This window comes from Nannobrachium achirus (genome assembly GCF_963921795.1).
Source record: "Nannobrachium achirus genome assembly, chromosome: 7".
NCBI lineage: Eukaryota > Metazoa > Chordata > Actinopteri > Myctophiformes > Myctophidae > Nannobrachium > Nannobrachium achirus.
This window is the reverse complement of record NC_137816.1, coordinates 37,809,445-37,826,871: the sequence shown is the minus strand read 5'-3', so window position 1 is coordinate 37,826,871 and position 17,427 is coordinate 37,809,445. Positions and strand designations below refer to the sequence as shown.

Sequence of the window (17,427 nt, the reverse complement as noted above, 5' to 3'; positions counted from 1 at the left end):
GTTTATTCTAGTCTCAAAGTCGTCAAAGTTTGTAGAGCTATATAATGAAAAGCTCCATAACGCGGCACTTCATCAGACAACACACATTTGGAAGGGGGTGGAAGCATTACAAAGCATAGTAAGATTAACCGTGGAAGACAGACTGTTTTTGATGTCTGGGGATATCGCACCAGTGTAGGGCGTTTTAGGTAAAGTCGTCGTTCAGTCAGCTAGCTGTTGCCCCATCGCCTAAATGACGGCTGGCTGGCTTTTGCAAATCACTCCAACCTGTCGCATGATCTCGCATCCTTCATAATTATAAAATAACCGATTGAACCGAAACCATCTGGATATGTGCTTGATACTATAGCCTATAAGCTATGCTATAATACGCGCTCCATCCAGCCACCAGAGTGACACAGATAGCGTCTTAAGGAAGTGATTGATTGGCATCTATTATTTACAATTATAGACCTATATTGCTGACAAGGAATTTAATTAAGTGCTGTGTGAGTAGCCTATATTAGTCTACTCAGTATTTGTCTGAACAGAGCCGTGCAATATGGTGGTGGTGGCGATATGGAACCTTTTGGGAAATGGGCAACATTGAAGGCGCACGCAGTGGTGTAAAGTAACAAATAGATTTACTCAAGCAGCCTACTGTAGCCTACTCTACAGTAGGCCTACTGATGTACTTTTACTTTACTGGATTATTTCCAAATGTTCTAGGCTACTCCACTACATCTCACAGGCAAATAGTGTTGTAACTACAATTATTTAAATTGTAGTTACTTTGTAGAGTTTGATATAGACTATACAATACTTTTGTACGTTTTACTCAAGTAGGCCTACATGTTGAATTCCGAAATGTAAATTGTAACAGAGTAGGCTAGCCCTATTTCTACATAGCAGTATTGATACTTTTACTTGAGTAAAGAACGTGAGTAGACCTACTCTTCCCACCACTGGGCGCACGGATTCGCATCATCTCCAGCTGTGAGTAGGGCTATACCTCCTACTGACTTGTTTCTTCACGTCACCCCGCCCGTCTGTCGTCCCCTCCCTGCAACCTTTATTGCGACCATCCATCCATCCATCCATCCCTTTGAGCGGTTGTGGGCAGCTAAATGCATGCATTGCACAGTGCACATGCACTCCAACAACATCACTATACCTGCTCCACACAGGCAGACACACGGGGAGGACGCACAAGTGAACGCGCGTTCGGGCGCGCCACAGCCAGCTGAACACGGCGATAAACGGCAAGAACTACGAATCCTAAAATTGGAATAAAGAGTTTTTAACTTAAAAACTCATAGGAAGCACGCGTTTTAAATAAATAAATAAATGAACACACGAAAAGAAGAGACATGCATCTGAACAGCGAAGAAGATAACAGCAAAGGTGAGTGGAAGATGTGTCAATTTTGTCATCATCGGTGAATAATAATAATCTAGCAATTTATTTTCAATCTATGTCTCTGGTCTCCCGTTAGTTTACAGCAGTCGTGTTTGGCTGCAAAACGTCCTTGACATGTTGGGCTCAAGTGATGATGGCTGGGGTCATTCCAACAATCTGTGATAATTGCTCATTTTACTATCGTCCACACGGGCCCATCACTCACCAGCGTTAAAACTGGCTATTTTTCTCATAGCATTGTCTCCTAAAGGATGGGGGGCATGCATATATAACGTGCTAATGGTGTGGTGTGGTGATTTAGGGTGGCAGCAGACGGTGCTGCGAGGAACGACACTTGGCACTTGTTGTGCTCCATTGTGGAGCTCATGCATGCAGCCGCGCACACTCCGCACAGCCGCGGGTTTCGCGTGAGCCGTGAGGTGACCTGGGTTGAAACGCACAAGGTCATCCATTCTCCCAGCATACCCACGAGGGAGTAGCCGGCCGTGTTATTGTGTCTTCTTCGTGTGTACGAGACCGTGCGTGCGTGTGGCTGCCTTCACGCGCGCGCATTTGTGTTGACGCCGCACCTAATAGCCTAGACGTGCCAGGATTCGGCATCCTCCGTATAGTGGATGGGATGGAAAGGAAAAGGCAAGGCAAGGAAAGGAGAAGATAAAGGACAGGGAAGGGTTGAGGGATCGGACGATATAACAAGACAGTTGGGAGTTGGAAACACGCTTCACCTATAGGAAGCAATCTGCCTTTTTTTGTCTTAATTGTCAAATTGTGTTATAGCCTATTCGTACGGGATGTTGCTCTGACTGCCATCGAGTGGTGGTTAGACTACTGATCAAACACCTGATGCTGAAGGAGATGTCTGTGAATGTCCTTATAAAATACATCGCCTTTAAAATGCTACAAGGCGTTGTATGTGTTCCATGATGCATAATAGCAAGCAAGGCACAGCATGAAGACAATGTGAGTTTTGTGCCCCCACCATTCTATGGGCTATAGCAGGGGTCTTCAACGTTTTCAGCCCAAGGACCCCTTGTTAGCTGAGAGAGAGAGAGAGAGAGAGAGAGAGAGAGAGAGAGAGAGAGAGAGAGAGAGAGAGAGAGAGAGAGATGAACCAGGGACCCCCCACAATCTTTTCATAGATTCCATATAGTTTCATCATTTGACATCACAATCATCAGTGTATTTTGGATTCATGTCAATTTGTGTTTTCGGATGTTTAACCATTTGAACCGTCAATACTTAATACACATGACCCTTCCCTCTCTTTTTCCCCTCTGCACAAGCTCTTTGCCGAAAATAGCCTGTGAGGCGTTGTGAGCTTTTCTATTTTTGGCCTAAGTTCTTTGAATACGGACGTTCAAGTGGTTAATATAAAAAAGGATTAAAAAAAAGTTTCTATCACGTAAAGATATTTAGGACCCCCTGTAGCAACTCAGAGGACCCCCTAGGGGTCCCGGACCCCCTGTTGAAGACCTCTGATCTATATAGGCTACTGTACACATGGATCGAATATCCAACTGCATCCAATCTGAAACCAACTTCACCACGGTCACGAATTCAGTAGGCTATTTTCATGATGCACCATTTTCTCCATTGTCTTTAACTTTATCATTTAGGCCTGCCCTGAGCATATCAGTGGGTCTATTTGAATATGACAGCAACAGTTTCTGTTGAAACATACAGTAGGCCTAATAGCTCATTGGACACAATCTGTCTTAAAGGACAACTTTGTTTTTTTACGACAAGGGTTCATATTTTAGATTGTAATTAGAGAAAAGAAAAGATGAGTGCTTTCTATCGTTTTAGCCAGTTTAGCAATTTAGAATTCAGTGGGGTGCTGCGGGTGCATGCTTACAAGTGACTAAATATGTATTTTTAGACACAATAAGCCAGTGATTTCTTTTCTACTATTTACAGTAACACTTGTAGCCCCCATAAGTCACATCTGCCCATGAAAGTTTGCGGTGCATCTTGGGAATTACTCTAAAAATACATATTTACTTGTATGCATGCCCCACACAAAATCATTAAAATCGCTAAAACGATAGAATTTAAAGCAGCAAATGAATGACTAAATTACTTTATTTCTGTCCTGTAGGCCTATACTCACCCGTGATGTCTTGAATAGAGGGGAATTTTCTTTGTATAAAATTCCTTATTACTGTGAATGAAGAATAAAAAGAAAAAAAACTACTTGATGAATAGAAGTATATTGAGCCCAAGATTAACATCATAAAAGGTTATAATTTCAAAACAATGCTCGCAATGTGATCCAAAACCTCTCATTTTGGCATGCAGTGTTAACCTTTCCCATAGCATAGAAGAAGAAAACACACACATTTTAAGTACTTCTGGGCTAAATCGTCTCATGCACGAATGAAGCCCAAGAGCTCTGAGCCCTGAGCTCCCACTGAACCCCACGGGCATGCCCAGGGACATTCTTCAGCTTCTACTGTACATGGCACAGTTTGAACCGGAAGTTAGGCCTAAAGTAAACTTTCTTCAACATAAAGTGATGAAATGAAAATTCTCCTTGTATTGCACTCATCATAGGGTGAGGTAAGTGATTGTCTCTGTTTTTTCTATACTCCCAGAGAATCCGCTTATAGGTGAAAGTGACACCATAAATTCTTCCATCTGGCAAGTTACTCTGCATAAGAAATGCCAAACTAGAGTATAAAGTATCCAACATGATATGTAGTTTAAGTTACGGCACACATAGGCCTAAATAAACCCAACACAGTCTGAAATACTGAAAAACAGAGAATGTAAAATAGACATGACTGGATTACTGAACAAACTGGAAAAATGACCAGGTGATCTAGGGGCCATGCTGGGCACCTAAACTTGCTATCAACATTACATATCGTCAGTGTTGGGCAGTAACGAATTACTAATAATATATTACTGTAATATTATTACTTTTTCCAGTAACGAGTAATATAAGGTATTACTCTAAAAAAAATGGTAATATATAACGCTTTACTCCGCAAAAAAAAAGCCTCGCTACTCCGTTACTAGCCATTTTAGCCGATTGCTGAAAAAGAACAGATCTACAAGACATCAACATACATCTACACTTCTACAGAGATGCGATGTAGCTTGTAGATCAGTCATTTGCGCAGTGCGCACAGTTATGACGTTGCTTATGTCATGACCAGTGTCAGCGCTGCGCTGCCTGTCACAGTCACAGAGCGAGCATCAGCGTGCGACACGCTTACATGGATGGGACATTTACAATCTACAAGCACTCCTCTCGGCCGCGGAGGGGTCCGCGGGGGTCCGCCGCGGAGGGGTCCGTCGCGGCCTCGCGGGGGTCCGCCGCGGACCGTCCGCGGAGCTCAGCGGGACCACCGTGGACCACTGCGGACTGAGTTGCTGCTGTTAGCCACTAATAGCCAGTTAGCGTAGCCTCCACTGTCTGAGCCCAATAAGCCTCATGTCTGTTATAAAATGTAAAACTACTCACCGAAATAGACGGTTTTAGGGAGTTGAAAGCCTACTTTCCTTAGTGGGAACACCCAGAGCCCCTGCACCTCACGTCTAAAATAGCCTACACTTTTTAGGCAGAAAAGAAAATATGTAGCCTATTATTTAAGGATAATATAGGCAGGGGTCTTCAACAGAGCTGAGAGTTTTAAATGTAATAAAAAATAAGCAATGTTTTGTTGGGTTATATATTATATGTCTTAATTATTAATTGATAAAATCCATTACAAAAGTTTCTAACTGTTCCCAGGTCAAATATTGATGTGTGATTAAAATGTGATTAATTGAAATTAATTAATTACAAAGCCTGCAATTATAATTTCTTTAATCGCATCCCAGAGACTCTTATTGTTCCAATAAATTGGATTCAGTTCTAAAAGGAGCTGGCTAAACAGATTTTGCAGGTTAAAAAAAAAAGTAATATAACTTAATATATTACATATTACTCTTGATTCCAAGTAATAAGTAATATAATATTATTACTTTTTCCAAGGAGTAATAAGTAATAAGTAACGATTACTCTCCTAAGTAATATTGCCCAACACTGCATATCGTACCACAATGTCGGAGGGCTATTTTATTATTATTATTATTATTATTTATTATTTATTATATTATTATTATTTCCCCCCTGTGATCCCCCAAATACCTGTTGAAAAGCAAAAGGACTAGCCTATCATTCACATTGAAGATGTCACAACAAAGAAATCACCATGACACCTTCAAATTGAATGCTCTGTAAGACTTCAGGGCGAAGTGCTCCATCACACAATCCCATATGGGCCCTCCAACTCAAAAAACAACACTTCCATTAGAGGCTTTGTCTTAAGGGACATCTCAGAGGTGGACATTGAGAAATAGACAAGGTCACAGTTCTTGAAGACCCCATAATGTTCTGTTGTCTCCACAGGTCAGACGGCCGTAGACTGTTTTCGCTAGTGTCCGTCCGTCCGTCCGTCCGTCCGTCCGTCCGTCCGTCCGTCCGTCCGTCCGTCCGTCCGTTCGTCCGTCTGTCCGTCCTCTGTGTGTTTGTCTGTGAATAGCTAATCTCTATCATAATTTGAACCTTATGTCTTACAATCAAAATTCTTTCCCCCCTGGATTCCTTGGATCATTATGCAAATCCTCAAATGGGCCACGCATTAGAGATGGGACGTTCGCAAACGAATCAAGTCTTTTGAAAGGCTCTTTGAAATGAACGATGAGATCCGGTTTCGCAGTATAGGAGCTCTGTTCCTCTCTAAATGAACAGTTGTGGAAAAAGTAAAAACATTCTTTACTTATGTAAAAGTATCAATACCGCAATGTAGAAATACTCTGCCACAAGTAGAAGTTTGGAATTTAAATGTACTTTCTTTCTTGGATCATGATGCAACTCTCCATATAAAGCCATATAAGGAAATCATCTGCCCATTTGTGTTTTAGTTTTGCTACTACTCCTACAGAAACTCCAAAATTCACAAATGTTGTATTGCCAACCATGCCAACTGGCTTTGACTCCCAAACAAACTTTGCGAGCCCTGGTTAGGCTACCCGGCCTGGCGGAGACCTGTGCTTTTATAATTTTACTTCACACCCTATCTGTATAAATTGGGCCCATACATGGCCTCTGGAGTGGACTAGTCTACAATGTTTATGGTCTTACCTTCTTTGCTTTAATGCTGGTTGTAAATGTACTGACATATAACATTCTGTTGTGGCCATGGGGCATCTTATCTGTGTCTACTCTGGCTTTTGTGAGCACCCCAGACAGTTTTTCTTTTTCTTCTTTTTTTTCTTTCCCACAAAATTATTAAAAATAAACAAAAAGGTAAATGAAAAAAGAAGAAACTAGAAGCAGTGCTCTTCCGAGCACAGGTCTCCACCAGGCCTTGCATCCTGGTGGTGCTACTGTATAATAGGCCAATGTAAAAAGGGTGGCATATGTTCTTCACCTTAGATCTTTCATGGCAATCGGACGCTGCATGCATGATTTGAAGCATTGTGTTCCAAAAATGTGTTTTGCTAAAGTCTACCTGCTGGTGGCGCTATAACAGGCCAATGTGAAAAAGGTAGCATTTGTTCCTTGACCTAGTGGGAATATGTGTGGCAAATTTCACGGTAATCGCAAGCTGCGTTGATGATTTGAGGCATTTTGTTAAAAAACAGTGCAATCCTGCAAACTTTGGAAGCCAATATTAGCCAATCAGGATGGAATATGAAATATCAGACGGATCGGACTTGATCACATGACTATAGAGATACTGTGTACCGATTCGCGTGATATTTGGATCAAATCTCAAGGAGTAATATTCAAAAATGTGTTTTACATAAGTCGGCCCAAAGGTGGCGCTATAAAAGGCTGATATGAGAAATGCATGGCAAAGGCTTATCCTTAGCCTCTAGGGAGTGCGCTTACAAAGTTTGAAACTGATCGATGGAGTTATAGGTAAAACCACAAATCGGCCTGTTATAGCGCCACCATGAGGCTGATTTCAAAAATTTGAAGTGGCATTTCTTCCTCGAACTAGTGGGAACGTGTGTGCGCAATTTCATGATAATTGCACTTTGCGTTTGGGATTTGAGGCATTTTGTTCAAAACGGCTCAATCCTACAAATTTTGGAAGCCAATCTTAGCCAATCAGGATGGAATATGCAAAATTGGACAGATCCGTGTCGATCACATGACTGTCGAGATACTTCCTACCGATTTGTAGGATTTTTGGACGAAATCTGTAAGAGTAGTGCACAGAAATGTGTTTTGCGAACATCGGCCACTAGGTGGCGCTAGAAAAGGCCTATTTGAAAAATGTAGGGCAGAGGTTCTAGATTGGCATCCAGGGAATGTGTGTGCTCACTTTGGCAGTGACCGGGCAAACGGCGACTGAGATTTGGTGCACACAAACTGCGAGGACGCACGCACACACGGACGGACGCACAGACGGACGCACGGACGGACGCACGGACGGACGGACGCACGGACGGACGAAGGGGAAAACATACTCTCCCCCATGCCTTCGGCTGGTGGAGACAAAAAACCCTCATGCATTAGAAGGACAATATCAGTCAACAGAACCGAGGACGGGTGTTTTAACAAGGTTAAATGGAGTTTTAAGTTTTAAGTTACAATGGGTTTGTATAGGAAGGGGGCGTGTCTGTTAAAATGAATATCAAATATCTACATATTGAGCAGGAGTGATTTCACCATTTCATGGTGCGTGCGTGCATGCGCGCACGTGTGTGTGTGTGTGTGTGCATGCGTGTGTGTGTGTGTGTGTGTGTGTGTGTGTGTGTGTGTGGTGTGTGCGTGTGTGTGTGTGTGTGTGTGTGTGTGTGTCTGTGTGTCTGTGTGTGTGTCACAGACAGGGGGAGAGCACAAGAGATAAATAAGGGGGGAAAAACTAAACAAATTGAAGTGTCATCAGTTGGTTTAGTTGATGCTGATTCACAAATGACACACATTATCTTACAGTTTACTATAGAATACTCCACAAACCTCAATACATCAAAAGTCAGTTATCTACTTTTAAAAGTAGGCACATATATTCCTACAAATAACTATCATCACAAAGTCATAAGCCAGCTTGTACAATAAAATAAACAATGAAAATTGCTCCTTGGAACCAATCATGATGGAATATGAAAAACCAGACAGATCCGTCTTGATCGCATGACTACAGAGATTATGTGTACCGATTTGCAAGATCTTTGGACAAATAATTAAAAAATAATGTTTAGCAAAAATCGGCCGATGTGAAAATGGTGGCATGTGTTCAGATTTTCATGTTGCCATATTTGAAACCGTTTTAGGAAAGCAATAAGCCACACGAGGTCTCGGTTTACCTCAATTTTATAATGACTGAGAGGGTCAGAGACACTCTGCTGTCTTGCCCAGGGGTATTCAACGGGGTCCGGGACCCCTCGGGGGTCCTCAGAGTTACTACAGGGGGTCCTCCAAATTTTTGTATCTTTTTCCCCCTTTCTTATATTAACCACTCATTTGATCAACATGGATCTGTCTGATTTTCCATATTCCATCCCGATTGGCTAAGATTGGCTTCCAATCGGACGGACTGTCCGATATTTAATTTCTTGATCATGTAAACTGGTAAATGTTGGCATCGGGTGATGGCATCGTCAAATCCATGGAAGCAGTCATGGGATTGACTGGGATTTAACCGAGATAACGATAAGCTTAAATGATTGGCGTCTTGTTGCACTCACTCCAATGGTGAGCAAATGCTTTGAGAAGCATGTTAAGGAGCTAATTTGTTGCATACCACCCACGCTGGACGCTTAATTTGGAATTGCACATGAGTTCTGGGCGGAGCCGTTTGATTATTGTCCACGGCATTGCAAGCGGCGTGAAGGCCAGCGGACCTTGGTCCTGCTCTTCGCGCCCGAGCGCCGCAGGTGCGAGTGCCCGCGAAGAGCGGGCCATTTGTGAGTTACGAAGCCGTGGTGAATGCAATCGTTATATTTCTCACATAGAGTTCCCCTTCTCCAAGTGGGTGAGGGCGATGTGGAGTTTTGTGGTTATGTTCTTGTTAGTGGATCTGTTTACCTGGTAAGCAAGTTGGCTAGGGTCCAGGGTGGGTGGTATGCAACAAATTAGCTCCTTAACATGCTTCTCAAAGCATTTGCTCACCATGGGAGTGAGTGCAACAAGACGCAAATCATTTAAGCTTATCGTTATCTCGGTTATATTTTCATCCTCCATACACTTCCCGGTCAATCCCATAACTGCCTCCATGGATTTGACGATGCCATCACCCGATGCCAACATTTACCAGTTTACATGATCAAAACATTGTCATTTAATACAGACAGTGGTGGAAGAAGTACTCACGTTTTTTATTGAGTAAAGGTATCAATACCACAATGTAATGTCGGCATCAAAATATACTTGAAGTACTCATTCACACCACTGAATACAGCGTCTTATTGGCCAGACCAGCACTGGCTTGTCCTCACAGTGAGCGCTGCGTCAGCTTTTGCTTATTGGTTGAGTACGCTATCACCCGCGCGTTTGCTGTGTTTAAACAATACGCTGAAAGTATTTTGGTAAACAAACGCATAGACAGACATCACACAAACATTACATTTTCTTTTAGTTCTATTGAAATAGATCTGCTATTTCCGACAGGCCACACCATCAAAGTATAAATCAGGCCTAAGGTGGGTGTTTTGAGCAGAGGTGGGTAGAGTAGCCATAGATTGTAGCCTACTAAAGTAAATGTATTTACGTTATTTGCTTTAAAATAATAATGTCTCAGGTAAAAGTCACCCAAATGATCCTTTAAAAAAAGGTGAGCCCTGATAGTGATGTCTTTATATAGATCACATTTAGTTAATTATAGCTGTCTGACGCCTTCACCCTGGTATCGTTCAGACTGGCTTCATCAATAATATTTGGTCTAAAGCAGGAATCAAACCTACAACCTTTGTGACAGGTATTGAATAGATAACAACCAATGGCAGATCTTGGGGTCTAATGCCGTTCCTAATTTTGGAGAGTCCTAAACCACTGATAACTGATGTTTTGACTGATTGTGTGAAGTGCAAAACCTTGAAATCAACTAGCTTCTATTTGAGAACATTTAACTTGGAAGCAAACAAATACATGAATTGAAATTACCAAATAACGTTTTGATTGATAACCTTCAATGAAAAATATCATTTAACTTTAATTATACAAGTAAATGAAAATACACAAACCAAATTTTATTTTGTTTAACCACTTAAGCCGTGTTGAAAGAAGGCTCACATTGCACCGTGTTGTGAGCTTGTGAAACTGCATCGTCGACGTTGTTAAAAAAGGTGTGAATATGCAGTAACCAGCATTTCATCATGACTCATCTGTCTTTATTTTTATTTGTATATTTTTAAGTGCTTATCTGCCTGACAAAAACATACTGGCCTGAATGCATAGTGGGGACTCAAATGTATCCATGAATCCAATTGAAAATACAAATGGTTGCCTTTAGATACCTTTGTTACCTCTGGTAAATCTCACATTCTAAATGAGTCCAGAGCATAATTGTCAGAGTTGATCTTATTAGCATTATCCAGATTATCCAGATTTGTTCTCAAGTGCTGAAAACATAATAATGGGCTGCAATCTTGTTATTTGTGTGTGCGTGCGTGCGTGCTTGCGTGTGTGACAGGGAGAGAGAGACAGGCAGATGTAATTTGGTATGTTTCAGATGGATGTATTTATATCCCATGCCATGACTGTAGGCAGCATGATGGAGATACCCACTTATAAAATGTACAGATTTAAGGTTCTATGCACGGTAAGGTCACTAGAGCCGACAGACTGCTACAGTATGTTCTATTTACACACATTTCCACAACGACACGTCCAAACTGGGATGAAGACATGAACAGAATTTCTAGAAATAGAGTCAGACAGAAAGGGACCACTGGGAACAATTTTGTTAGCATTCCTGAACGTGAGAGAGAGAGGGAGAGAGAGAGAGAGAGAGAGGGACACCATTTGTATGTATCAGGGGTGTCGCACCAAATTCTGGGCCCTGGGTACTTTAACGGTTGAAAAATAGCAGATATACAAGCTCACAGTGCAGCACCAACTGCCGCGCTGCGAGCTTGTAGATCTGCTATTTTTTTTAAATTGTGAAAAAAAGTCTTTGAATATTTCTAATCCTTCTAAGGTTTTATGAAGACAACTATTTTTCTGTCAATGGTGCTAAAAATGTTTCATGTCAACTTGTGAAGGACCCCCAAAATGATATGTATTTGTCTATGGACCCCCATCTCAAAATATTTAGTTCCAGGGACCCCCCCAGAAGCAAAATTTGAGTTACAAATGTTCGCTAAAAAATAACAAATATTCAAAGATTTGCACACATGTTCACGACTTTTCAAAAATAGCAGATCTACAAGCTCGCAACGCGGCACTCGGTTTTCACGCTGTGAGCTTGTATTATCTGCTATTTTTCAAAAGCTAAAGTATAAAATAATTAAGGCCCTGCCACCTTGGGCCCTGGTAACTCAGTCCCACTCCCCCCCCCCCCACCCCTTGCGACACCCCTGGGGGGGGGGAGAGAGAGAGAGAGAGAGAGAGAGAGAGAGAGAGAGAGACCATGTGTATGTATGTGCCAGATCAGGGTATGAATGTTATGAGGCCCACAGAACAGTCCAGGATTGGACACTTTCATTCTACACTGCCAGTGAACTGTCACATTGATTTACCCCACGGAGCCCAATTTGAAAGGAAGGAATCAAGGAAAGTGTGTGTGTGTGTGTGTGTGTGTGTGTGTGTGTGTGTGTGTGTGTGTGTGTGTGTGTGTGTGTGTGTGTGTGTGTGTGTGTGTGTGTGTGTGTGTGTGTGTGTGTGTGTGTGTGTGTGTGTGTGTGTGTGTGTGTGTGTGTGTGTGTGTGTGTGCGTGCGTGCGTGCGTGCGTGTGTGTGCGCGTGCGTGAACAGTATGTTTGTGCACGCGTGCATGTGCACGCATCAGGGTGGGTGTAAGCTTACACATGTGTCTATTCTCTTACATAACTGAGATGCTCAGAGTATCAGCATGCAAGCTAGACTACAGTATGTGTTCAAGTCACGCTTCTGATCATTGTTTCCTCTCTCCTCTCCTCTCCTCTCCTCTCCTCTCCTTGCCCTGTTGACCCCCCCGCTTGTCTTTCTACATGCTCGTCTACTCGTCTATATCTTCCACCTCCTCCTGTTGTTAGTTCCTTTTATGTTTTGCTTGTTGTTAGAAGCAGCCAATTAAGCAGAGAACTAGAGAAGGAAGAGCAAATGCTGGAGTGTGCTGAAGGTTCCACAGAGCTACTGTACTAACAGTGTGGGTTGAAAATTACATTAAAACAGGCAAAGAATAGAGACCAATGGAGGAAGATAGAAGTAGGGAAGAAATGTACTGGAGACAGAGCAGAGGCAACGAGGGAGGGACAGCGGGAGTCTACAGTATGCTTTGAGAGAACATCAGCCTCCCTGAAGTGAGCAGGGGCGTCGCACCAAATTCTGGGCCCTGGGTACAAGGATTCACTTCAGTTATTGTGTGCTTTAACTATTGAAAAATAGCAGATATACAAGCTCACAGTGCGGCACTCGGTGCCGTGCTGCGAGCTCGTAGATCTGCTATTTTTTTTAAATCTTGAAAACTTGTGCACTTGTTTGAATATTTCAAATCCTTTCAAAGGTTTTTTGAAAAACCTGTTTCTATGTCAGTGGTGCTCAAACCTTTTCACGTGAAGGACCCCCCTAAATGATATGTATTTGGCCATGGACGCCCATCTCAAAATATTTAGTTCCATTTAGTTCTACATGCTCGCAGCGCCGCACTGTGAGCTTGTCCTACACCTTGGGCCCGAGTAACTCAGTCCCCCCGCCGCCCCCCCCCCCCCCCCCCCCCCCCCCCTGTGACGCCCCTGGAAGTGAGTACTTCTGAACAGGGAACAAGAGAGAGGAAAAGCAGCACAGTAGTATGCCTTTTAATCAGTCAGCTCATTGAAGCAACACAGGACTCCAGAGGCTCAACATGGATAAAGTGGTATAACGCTTTCTTTTGGGGCGGGAGGGGGCAACGGTTCCCGTCCCATGTGGCCCATTATAGGTCAGGAGCCTATCTCCCATTTCCGTGGCCACCCAATCTACTTTGATTCAAAGTAGTAGTGAGTGCCGTAGTAGTGCCGTGACATGAGGCATCTTGATGTGCAAGCCCCCCGCCCCGCCCACAGGCATGACACTAGTATGTCGCAAGGACTTAACCCCAATCCAACCCTTTATGCTGAGTGCCAAGCAGGGTCCAGGGAGGTATTGCGTAACATTTATATAGTCTTTGGTAGTAAAAGGGCAGATCTGCGTCTGTTTTTTGAGCTTGTAGATCGTCTATTTTCGCAACTTTTGTGACATTGTAGTATGATAAATTAGGGCATTAATTTACAAAAGAAAAAAATAGTTGAAATATGGATATACAAGATTTGTTCTGGGTTCGATTCCCGCCACACCCTAGGTGGGGTTGGCGAAAGGACATTTCTGTGTGGAGTTTGCATGTTCTCCCTGTGTCTACTAGGGTAGATACCCTTACAAAAACATGCAGTATTCCTGGTCTCTATTAATGCCTCCCCCTGGCCAGTCTGATGGAGGGGAATGGAACTGGTTGAAATAACGTGTTCCTTCCATACGCTACGTCCAACAACTTGGACTACTCATGCATAGAAGGAAGCATGAGGTCAGTCCGTTGTCTCCCCAGGCGCGGCAGAAGGAGAGCAGAGCCCAGGATTACAGCTTAGGGGCAATTGGCACTGGGTGAAAAAATTGGTTACAAAATCGTGGGATAAATATTATAGGAATAAAAAATATATAGAACCTGTGCATCTCAATAGGCCGCCATTTCATTCATGGTGTAACTGTGCGTGCATGCTAGGTAGTTAGGTGGCGGTGACGCACTGCCAGAGAAACAAGTGATGTAGGCCTAACATCCCCATTCCGATCACCAGGTTAGCATTCACCAGCGTTAGTTTTACTGAGGTTAGGGTTAAGCCCTTTGCACACAGATGTGTTTTCTTCGCACGGAAAAAACGGACAATTTCATTTTTTAAAAGTAAACAATGATTCTCTATGACCTCATGCACACCGGCTCCGAATTTGCCATGCGGCAGGTGGCTGCGGCCGTGCGTTTTTTCCCCCGATCGAGCCCAGTTAGATTTCTGCGTCTTGTCGCATGCGGTGAAAACTCATTGACTCCTTTTATGACTTCTTTTTGGATCCGCAGCACGGATTCCGCACAGCCTTGCACACCAAATCCAATGCGTTCTAATCAAGCAGCAAACGGAAAGAAACGCAGCGGTCCTGTGTGCAAAGCCCTTTAAGGTTAAGGTTAGGTTTAGGTGGTCGGAATAGTGATGTGTCAGAGTGCCGACATGTAGTCACAGCTGTCTCGCTTGCTTTGTTTACATTCTCCGATGCTGCGTGGCTGCACAGCTGAGCCGACGTCATCCATGACATAAAACATTTTGCTGGTTTCCCCGTTTTTGCTGTTCAGATGGAGACACAAGGCAGATCGTTCTCAAAGATCTCCACCCCGGAAGGAGGTTTCACTTTGTAGCGTTTTCAACCCCCCGAAAACACTGTTGTCGTCTAAACGCACGGCATATCTGACATTTTATTTTACAGTAAGCCTGTTACTGAAAAGCACAGTAAACTAAAGAATATTGTGCAACTGCCGGCTGGCCAGGGGGAGGCATTATAGAGACCAAGATTAATGCATGTTTTTGTGAGGGTATCTACCCTCAAATATATATATATATATATATATCGTCACTGTCGGGCAGAAACTTTGTATCTCCAAGTTTCAAATGTGTACAACTTCACAAGGTAAAGACCTGCTTCATCGTTCAAGACTGTCGCACAAAGGTAGTGAAAACAGCAGATCTACAAGCACACAACGCCTCGTGGTGTGAGGCGTTGTGTGCTTCTAGATCGGCTGTTCGACTAGTTTAAATCATTTTTAAAATGATAAATGCAAAACGAAGAGTTTTGGACATACAAGGTTTCCACCTGACAACAATGATATATATATATATATATATATATATATATATATATATATATATATATATATATATATATATATATATATATATATATATATGTGTGTGTGTATGTATATGTGTATGTATATCTTTGGCTTGGTCCAGCCAGAGGACTTCGTCTCCACATCTCATGCAATGTTGTCCCTTCCCAGACAACGGGGGTAAATGGTTTTACCTCCATTGTTTCACACCTCTGGCACACCTCTGGTGCATCGGATCCAGCCTTGACAGCACTCCACACCTGCCATGTCACCACAAGCCAGATCCATTGCCTGTAAGATAATTCCCCTGGTACACAGGTGGCATAGACTTTCCACCACCACACAAAGAAAAAGTATCCTATTCAGGGACGTGCAGAGAATGTAAGAGAGGCAGGGGCTGAAACTTCAAAAGAGCCTTTTAGTGAAAATATCAACACGTCGCATTGCGAGGCGTTGTGAGCTTGAAGGTCGGCTATTGTCGGTACTTGATACCACACTGAACTAAGCATTATCAAGTCAATACTGGAGATGTGGCATAACTGCATGGATTTCTACACAGAGGGGGCAATTCTTTCAACATAAGCTGCTGCATTCAAGTTCAGGAGGGTTTGGACAAGGCAATTCTCTTGAATGCTGCCTTCAGGTATGGCATGGAAAGAGGGCATTTGTATTTATTTCACCATAGTAAAAACTGCATTCATGGTCTCGAGAGGGCTCTTTTTACTGACTGATAAAAGGGCAGGGGCTCAAGCCCCCTTTGATGTCTATGGCCCTTATTACACGGAGGCGCTGCCGATCTCATTTTGGATTCGTTTTCAAAATGAGATCGCCTTTACACCTCGCATTGGCTCATATTGTCTGCATTTACACGGAACGCACCATGTAATGCAAAATGCTGTAGTTCATATGCCCGGCCTACAGGTGGCACTGGAAAACCAGTAAAAAGAAGAGAATGCGCATGCGCTCAAACCAGTGACTTCCTTCACTTCCTGCCTCTCTCTTCCGTCTCCTCTGATAGCTTTTCATTCACAACGTAAACACCAGAAGAATGGCAGCATCCGCGAGCGCTGGTAAAAAGGCTACATTTGTGTGGACTGACGAGGAGTCAGAGCTACTCCTTCATGTTACACTAGATTATAAAACGAAGAAACTGCAGGAGAATGTCGACTGGGAGTCCTGCCTGACCAAATACAACGACATATTGGTGGACTTTGAGGCGCGGTATTCACAGTTTGTTGACAACAACAAATTTCCCCATGAAGTCGGCGCCATCAACAAGGACAAGACAAGTTAACAGCCAAACTAAAGGCCGTCCGAACGAAATTCAGGGGTGCGGTGGACACAGGGAAAAGGAGTGGACATGGGCGTGTGGTGTGCCTATATTTCGAACTGTGTTCCGAGATTTGGGGTGGATCGCCTGCCACGAGCGCTATGGCCGAGGGGTTCGAAACGGAGGACTTGGAATCATCTCCAACGGGACCACCTTCACCACACTCCCAAAACGAACCCAACGAAAGTCAGCCAGCTGATGACACGGCCAACCGCACAAATCATCGCAGGGATATGCTCCAGGTAATAACATGTGTAACCTTAAAGCTAACGTGCTTCCTCTGGGCAACTGACTTTCCCCCTTGGGACAATAATTAGGTATCTATCTATCAACTAGAAATACTGTTCCTTCGAAACAGTGTGGGCTCGGTTCCAACCCAACAAATAGGGTACTTTAAGGTACTGTAAGGTACAGTACCTTACAGTATTGTACTGTACCTTACTATACTGTACTGCACCTTACTGTACTGTACTGTACTGTACTGTACTGTAACTTACTGTACTTTACTGTACTCTACTGTACTGTACTTTACTGTATTCTACTGTAACTTACTGTACTTTACTGTACTCTACTGTACCTTACTGTACTGTACTCTACTGTACCTTACTGTACTGTACTGTACCTTACTGTACTATACTATACTGTACTCTACTGTACCGTACTGTACCTTACTGTA

The 17,427-nt window shown here is 43.1% G+C and overlaps 1 protein-coding gene across 1 annotated transcript in view; it reads left to right on the top strand.

Moving 5' to 3' along the window:
* Positions 1-1,349: 1,349 nt before the first annotated feature.
* The window catches only part of syt7b (synaptotagmin VIIb), a gene marked incomplete at both ends in the record, with an annotated part of 148,066 nt that continues 131,988 nt past the window's right edge, over positions 1,350-17,427 (top strand). Inside the window, one exon of the mRNA XM_080730007.1 lies at positions 1,350-1,383. Coding sequence (XP_080586133.1) covers positions 1,350-1,383 — 34 coding nt within the window. The remainder of the gene's footprint in view (positions 1,384-17,427) is intronic.